The following is a 7,938-nucleotide window of genomic DNA, read 5'->3' as shown; positions in this document are numbered from 1 at the left end:
CTTTGCAGTCAGCCGAGCAATGGACCAGACAAAGCCCTGTCCGCGCTGTGCCCTGACACCCAGGGCGGCTAGCACAGTGGCCCTGGCCTTGTCCCTGTCCGTGAACCGCGGCTTGCCAGGGCGGCTCACTGCCCCTCTACCGCCGCTCTTCAGGATCCTTCGGGGTCCCTCTGGGCAGTAGGGGGTTGGCATGATGCCAGTGCTCACCCACGCGGGGGGTTGGGAAGGCAGGAAAGAGGCCAGGGGGACGGAGGATGCTCAGGAGAAACAAGAAACCCAGGTGGATGTGAATCTTTACTTAGAGAAAAGCAACAGAGCTAGAAGGTCAGGGGGCAGGGGGCATCAGCAAGGGGTCCTGGAAGCAGGGGCACGACCACAGGATGTGAGAGCGTCGGGCGAGGGCTGTCACAGGTGCCGGCGCGGGCCGCTGCCGAGACAGAGGGGAGGAGGGGCGAGAGCGGGCGCTGCGAGGAGGGTACACGACCCCCCACCGCCCACCTGCGTGGGAAGAAGTGCATGGCTGAGCCCCGCACGGGACCTCCGCTTCCAGGTCCCGTGACCCCGCCCCCGTCCCCTCCTCCCCGCCCCTCCCCCCAAGCACACCTACCCGGGCTGCGGGTGCGGAGGCCTCACTGGGGGGCCGGGGGCGGGACGCTGCCTGCCGCCTTCCGCGCTGCCTCTTTCTCTCCCAGCGCGGAGGTCTTGCCGGGGGGCTCGGTGGCCGCCGCCCCCGCCGCCGCCGCCGCCGCCCCCGCCGCGCCCGCCTGGGTGGGCGCCTTGGGCCCCTCCTTGACTGCGCGGTAGCTCCCCCCCCAGGCCGAGGGTGTCTCCGTGCCGTGCTTGCGGCTCAGCGGGTAGGCCCCGATGGCGGCCAGGATGCTGCGGTGGCGCTCGGGGTCCATCTCGGTGTAGTACATCTCCAGGGTCAGCGGGGTGCAGATCTTGTGCTGCGGGAGGGGGCGGGTCAGGGGCGGGGTAGGAGGGCAGAGGGCGGGACCCGAGGCAGCCCGCCTCCCACGCTTCCACGCGGACCCCTCCGTGGGACCCTCCCTGGCACTCTGCCCAGCGGCATCGGAGCACGGGAAGGCCTGGACGGCCCCACGCCCCACCCCGTTCTGCAGCTCGCCAGGCCTTACCCGAAGCAGGAAGCCGTCGGGGCAAGTGAACTGGTCGTACCAGATGGCCTTGTACATGATTAGGACGCAGCCCAGGAGCGCCATGGCAAAGGCGATCATCCGTGCGGTGGGCAGCTGCAGGGGCGGGTGAAAAGGAGAGGGACCCCGTGGAGGGGGCTGTGAAGCCGCGGCAAGGGCAGGGCAGGGGTCAGGGGCTCACTGGCCTCTGCCGGGGGAGTGCTTCTGGCGAAGGCCTCTGAATGGGGTGAGAGCAGCCGAGAGAGCAAGGGGACCCCAGCCAACCTGGCTCAGAGCATGGGTACCCATGCCTACAGCTGCCTGCTCACCATCTCCTCTGCCCTGAACCCCCCCTGGAATCGACCCCTGGGCAGCATGGGACTGGGAGGGTTGGGTTACCCTGCGCCCTTCCTCTGGGTGGTTACAGGCCAGCTTCTGGGCCTCCAGGTCGGGGAACTTCTTTGGCTGGTCCGGGGAGGACAGCTGGTATTCCGTCTGTGTCTTGATAACCACCTGTGGAAAGAGAGGACCTGGAGGACCCTGAACTGGGAGGACTGTGAGGGGTCCAGGGGTCAGCTGCCCAGCAATGGTGTGGGTGCTGACCAGCTGCCAGGACTGTCTAGTGGCTAGGCTCCATTGGTTACGAGCCAAGGCTAAGGGAAGGTGGATGCTGGATGCCTGCTGGGCCATGGCAGCCCTGGGGCCTGGCCACACCACAGATGGAGGCCCTCAGTCTGAGGGCTGCCTTCAATTCTAAGGGTGTCAGCTCTCCTTGCCAGGAGCTTCCCCTGTAGCTGTTCCACATCTTGGCTCCCTCCTCCAAGAAGTCCACCCTGACTTCTCCTCTGGCTCCCAGAGTCTTGAGGCCCCTACCACATGCGGTGCAGGCAAGTACAGTCCTGTGCTCTGTGAGTGCTCCCAAGGGGCAAGCACTGAGCCTTCCCACCTGTCTGTTGAGTACAAGGTCCAGAACTATAGTAGACACCACTGAAGCCCCCCCAGATCCCCGGAGAACTGCCCTTGGCCAAAAGTTGACTGACATGGGTACAGATGGCTGCCCCCTCCCCTCCTGCTGGGACAACTTCTGATGCCAGCCATGCTCCAGAGCTCAGCTGGGGTCAGGCAGGACTACACCAGAGCTGAGTTCTGCTTCCTACAGATTCCTCCAGAAAAAGGCTCTCCCTCAGTCGTTGCCCAAAGACCCTGTCTTGGGCCCACAGGGCAGGGTGGGCATTTTTGCTTGCTGAGCCCCTGCTGGCGGCCCTTCCCGCTGACCGAGGCCCTCACCTGGTCAGGGAATGGTGGCTGGAGCTGGCTGACGTCCAGGGGACTGATCAGAGGGACGCTGTCCGTGGTAGCCCCGTCCTGGTGCCCAGGGTCTTTGCCCGGCTTCCCAGAGAAGCTGCAACCCAGCTTCACCATGGTGCACGGTGGTCCTTGTCCTGTGCAGAGGTGTAGACACAGGTTACTGCCCACTCACCACCTAGCAGATGTCCGTGCCAGCTTATGAGGGAGCGAGAGGGCCCCAGGCTGGCCCCAGTGTTCCTCATGCCAGAGCCAGGGCAGGCCATGCACGGACAGGCCAGCCTCTCAGGACAAACTGGGCCTGTTCAGCCACAGGCCTCTAGTCCCTTCCTGCCCTCTGGTCTCCCCGTGGGTCCCAAAGCCATGGACAGGGTGGTGTGTCTGACCAGTGACTGCCCAGACACACAACACTGGCAGAGTGTGCCATTAGCCAGCCTGCTCTAGGGCACATTCTAAGGGCAGCTATTGTGCTTAAAGAAAATGACCCCAGGGCACCTGGGTGCCTCAGTTGGGTAAGTGTCAGACTCTTGATTTCGGCTCAGGTCATGATCTCAAGGTCCTGGGACCGAGACCTGGATCTGGCTCTGTGCTCAGTGGGGACTCCCAGATTCTCTTTCTCCCCCGTCCCTCCCCCCTTCCCCTAAAATAAGTAAATACATAAATAAAATCTTTTTAAAAAATCATCTGATCAATTTAAATAATATCTGGAAAAGTATTTGACAAGATTCAACATCTGTTTATTATTTTAAAAGTCTATTAGCACTCTAGGGGCAGAAGGAAACTTCCTTAATCTGATTGATAAAGGCCGTCCACAAAAATCCCTACAGCAATCCTTATTGAATGTAAACAGTGAAAGCTTTGCCTTTTAGATGAGGAAGGAGATAAAAAGGCCTTTTATTATCAGTTCTATAAATCATGGTGCTGGATGTCTGAGCCAAGCTGTAGGGCAGGAAAACTGGATAAGAGATAACAGGCCTGGACGAGATCAGGTAATACTCTGACTGTTCATGGATCGAACATTGTGTGTGTAGAAAATCCACGTGAATCTGTGGATCCATTACAAAGCTTGAAGAGTGAGTCCAGCAGGGTCCATCCAAGGCTTTTAGGAGTCATTATATTTCTATGTATCAGTGACAAAAAATTAGAAAATAAGTTTTTGAAAGACTCCATTTAAACGGTATTGGAAATACCAAATGCTCAGGAACAGACTTCAGAGAAATGGAAAGAAATTCCATATGGAAAATCATGGAAGACCTCAGGCAAAACATTGACTAAGACAAAAGGAGACCTAACTGCCTTAACAAGTGGGGAACAAAACGGTCATGGATTTTGGAAGGTTCCACATTTAAAAATGTCATTTCCCCCCAAAATGTATCTGTAGAATCAATAAATACCAATCAACAGCCCAAAAGAATTTTTTTGTGTGTGAACTTGCCAAGCATTGTAATTTTATACAAAAAGGAAAGGAACAAGAACACATGTGACATCTTGGAGAACAAGGGGGTATTCATCCGCCAGGCACCCAGCTTACACAGCCGTGTGGTACTGACGTGTGGTGCACAAAGCTCCGTGTGACACACCCCACACACAGGGACCACGGATTTGCGACAGAGATGCCATGCAAAGCAGGCGGCATGGCCACCTTTTGATAAACAGATGTCCACACGGAAAACAGGGACCTGATCCCTACCTCCCATCACACATAGAAATCTACTCCAGGTGGATACACCTAAGTTAGGAAAGCATCTTGAAAATAATACAGGAGAATATTTTCCTGGTCTGGGGGAGGGAAAGAGTTCCTCAATATGAGAAATAAGTACTAACCATAAAAGGAATACATTAAAATTAAGAACTCCCGCTTATCAAAACATAGCCTTCAAAGAACGGAAACAGAAAGCAAGACCGGAGAAGATATTTGCAACATGCAAAGGACTTGTGGGTTCGTCAACAAGAAATGTTCAGGTCCTAACCCCTGCTACCTGTGCGTGTAACCTTACTAGGAAATAGGGTCTTTGGAGATGTGATCAAGTGAAGGTGACGTCACACTGGATTACAGGGGCCCTAACCCAATGACTGGTGTTCTTGTAGAAGGGGGAAATCTGGACACACACAGGGAGGTGGTCATGTCAACATGGAGGCAGAGGCTGGAAGGATGCATTCACGAGAGAAGGGACACCTGGTGTCGCCAGAAGCTGGGAGAGGCAGGAAGGATCCTTCCCTAGAGCCTCAAAGGGAGCACAGCCCTTCCCAGTTCTTGATTTCCAGCTTCTTGCCTCCATAAGCCTGTGAAAGAATAAATGTCTGTTGTTTTAAGCTAGCCAGTTGTGGTAATTTGTCACAGCTGCCCAAGGAAGCCAATACAGGGCAGATATCTAAAGTATGTAAAGAACAGCTCAAGTTGATAAAGAAAAAGATAGATAAACCCAATAAAAAAATGGACAGAGAAGGATTTCAAACAGCCATGAGTACTAAAAAGGTGCTCACCCTCATTAGTCCAGAGGGAGACCAATTAGAACCAGCTTAAAGAGATATACTGAAGCCCATCCAAACCCAGGAGAGCTCAAGGCACAAAAGATGCCACACAGGTGGTGTCAACTCACAGAATCCACACATGTCGAACCTTGACCAGTCCTCATTCCAGGGTGCACACCCAGCAAAGAGACGGGGTGCATGAACTTGGAAAGCAGTGCTATTCCCACAGAAGTACACAGCACCACGCATCACCCAGAGTAAAACAAGTCAATCAACGGAGGCATTCCTAGCAAGTGAAGGGTCACAGCAAGCACAGCCTGGAATCCCACAAAATGAGGCTGGCCAAAAGCAGCCAGGCACAAAGGCAGGTTCAAGAACAAGCCAACTCTAACCATAACCTTTAGGAACCAATCTCGGGCAATTAGGGACACGCACTCCAGGGGTCCAGACCAATTAACTGCTCCTGTGTCTGGAGAGTCTGGGTGGCTGTGCCTTTGGGGGAGGGGAGCGGCTTCAGGGACAGGTGGGGATTTCTAGGCTTCACTTGGATGGTGCATGACCGGGGAGCACTTACCTTAAGTCACTAAACCACATGTTTGTTTTATGTCCTCTTCTCAATATTCATTATATTTCACAACAAAAAGAGTTCAAAATAAACGAAACCAACAACCAAAGGACAGCAAGCTGGTGGCAGAGGTACAGCTACCCCATGCCCTCCCCCAGGATTTGGACCCTGATCAGAGAAGGTGAGCCCCTTGGTCGCAGTGTCTTGGCTGTCCCTCGACTCCCTTCCTTGTGAGGACCAAAGGGCTGAGCCCCAGGGGCTGTGCTTCCCTCCCTGGCCACTGCCTGCACACACCCTACAAAGGCCGCTGTGCCTCTGAATCCCCAAACTTCTGCCCTAGGGGACTTCGCCATCCCCAAACGCCTCTCACTCTAGCAGCCCCACCAGCGCAGGTGCCTACCAGGCCCATAGGTGACCCAGTCTCTCACACCCCAGAGGCCAGGGTGAGGCAGGGTGGGAATGCAGAGGAGGAGCTCCCACCCAGAGGCAGAGAGATGCCCAGGATGGAGAGTATGCAAGGTGCTGGGCAGGGAGGTCAGGGCTGTGTAGGACAAAGGGGAGGGGTGGCCAGGAGCGGCACTGTGGGGCAGGCAAGAAGCAGCCAGCTAGGCAAGAGAGGGGCACCCCCATCGTGGACTTCCCCGGCGCTCCAGGGAGGGAGGTCCCATTAGGGCCCTGACCTGGGGCCCTTCCTTGGATTTACGCGCCTGGCCCAGGGCCCTTTCAGGTCAGCGAAGCGTCCCCAACTCCCACTCCCTGGCTGGAGGGCTTTTCCTGAGGAGAGTCGGGCTTGGCAGGGGAGCAGCCTGGGGAGGACTCACGGACAAGTCCGCACCTGCCCCAGACAGGCGCGCAATGGGTTATTCTTCAGGCGGACCATGCAGACGACGTCCGCTCTCTGTGAGGCAGAGATGGACAAGGAACCACCGGAATATAAATATAAAGAGGTCGGGCTTTGCAGCGCGAGGAAGAAAACGGCTCAGGAGTGCTGGGAAAGTGTCACGGAGGGAAGGACCGACAGGGGACTGTAGGGGAGGGGCGGGGGAGGGGGGGCAGCAAGTGCCCAGGGCTTGAGGGGAGCTTCGCAGGGGCGGGAGGGGTGTGGCATTGCGGGGGCGGGGAGGAGGCTGGAGGCCTTCTGGCCCCAGTGCCCCAGTGGCTCACAAATCCAGCCTATGGTTTGCAGAGGAGAGTGCGGAGGGGAAGATCTTGTGGCCGCCCCGCAGCCCCGCAGCCCTGCCAATCTCGGGTTGCTGGCCACGCCCGCTGGAAGGCTGGGCCGGGGTCTGCCCAGTCTCCCTACAAGGAGCTCCGCCTCTGGGGTCCTCTAGGAGCCAAACCTAAGCTCCAACTCCTCCGACATGGCTTGACGTCCATGTTGCGTCATCGTGGGTTTCCATGGAAACGGAGCCGGGGATGACACATCTTCGTGAAGGAAAAGAGATTATTTGGGGCCTTCTGGACTCTCCGCTCCTGGTTCCAGGCCTCATGCCCCAGGCAGAATGCTGGGGAAGGGGCTGGGCTACATGTGGGACTCCCTCCCCCGAACATTCGTTTCCCTCGCTGAGTCATGGGGACCCTCTGGGGAAGCTGGCTGGGCTCATTCACACGACAGACACAGAACTCTGTGGACTGGGGGGGGGTCACTCCTATTCCTCCCACTGGCCCCCCCTCCCTCCACCCTGCGATGTAATTGTGTCTTCTCCAGCGGGTCGACTGCTCCCCACCCGCTGTGGGCTCCTGGGTCGGGGCGGTGCATGCTCCTCTCCGACGTTTGGGGAGGGGGCACGGGATGGGGCGGTGAGGCTGTGCTGCTGGACCGACGCACCGATGAAGAGGCGGGACAAGGGCCCTCAGCTGAAAACACTACAGAAGCCCGGCTGCAGATCCGCGGGTCGCAGACTCGTATTCACCGCCCCCCCTCGAATGCTGCGTCACTCAGAAGGGTGCGCGCCAGTGCGCACCAGCGCGGGCTTGCGCGGGCTGGGCACGAGCGTCCTGCGCGTGTCGAGAGCGTGCATGTGACTGCGGAGCGCAGGGCACTGCGTGCTTTGCTGAAACCCCGCGGAGCGCACACCCCCGGCCTCCTCTCCTGCCCCCCCGCGGCGCCCCCACCCCCGCCCCCGCCTCACTCCCCCCGCCCCCGCCCCCGCCGCAGCCCCCACCAGAGGCTCTGCGGGCGGGTGCTGGGTTTGGCTTTTGGTTCAAGGGTAGGTGAACTGCGAGCGTCAGCGCAGTCCCGAGAGGGGAAGCGCAGGTCTGCACCCAGCTTTGGCTTCCCACATACCAGCCACCTGTGGCCCCGAGTCCAGGGGCTGCGGCAGGTGGTTCTGGAGAAATACCCTTCTGCCTGCCTCCTGGCCACCACGCAGCTGCCCCCGCCACAGCCACCCCAATCTCGGTGCCAGCAATGTTTCTCGGTGATCTGGTTCGTCCGACGCCTTCTGCCTCGACGCTTCCCCC

The 7,938-nt window shown here is 58.1% G+C and overlaps 1 protein-coding gene across 4 annotated transcripts in view; it reads right to left on the bottom strand.

Annotated features, from left to right (window-relative positions):
• Window positions 1-281: 281 nt before the first annotated feature.
• CALY (calcyon neuron specific vesicular protein) overlaps window positions 282-7,938 on the bottom strand; it is an 8,403-nt gene continuing 746 nt past the window's right edge. For 3 of the 4 annotated variants that reach the window (XM_025880108.2, XM_073884669.1, XM_073884668.1), the window contains exons 2-6: window positions 2,421-2,575; window positions 1,533-1,646; window positions 1,137-1,250; window positions 608-947; window positions 282-498 (exon numbers count right to left, since the gene is read on the bottom strand). In XM_025880108.2, the coding sequence (XP_025735893.1) occupies window positions 630-947; window positions 1,137-1,250; window positions 1,533-1,646; window positions 2,421-2,555 (681 nt within the window). In that variant the 5' untranslated portion in view covers window positions 2,556-2,575 and the 3' untranslated portion in view covers window positions 282-498; window positions 608-629. The remainder of the gene's footprint in view (window positions 499-607; window positions 948-1,136; window positions 1,251-1,532; window positions 1,647-2,420; window positions 2,576-7,938) is intronic. The other variant, XM_073884667.1, reaches the window with a different exon arrangement.

Source organism: Callorhinus ursinus, unplaced genomic scaffold, assembly GCF_003265705.2.
Source record: "Callorhinus ursinus isolate GAN/ISIS: 27379988/994484 unplaced genomic scaffold, GSC_fseal_2.0 scaffold58, whole genome shotgun sequence".
NCBI classification, from domain to species: Eukaryota; Metazoa; Chordata; class Mammalia; order Carnivora; family Otariidae; genus Callorhinus; species Callorhinus ursinus.
Note: the sequence above shows the minus strand (reverse complement) of the source record. Positions and strands in the feature narration are given on the sequence as shown.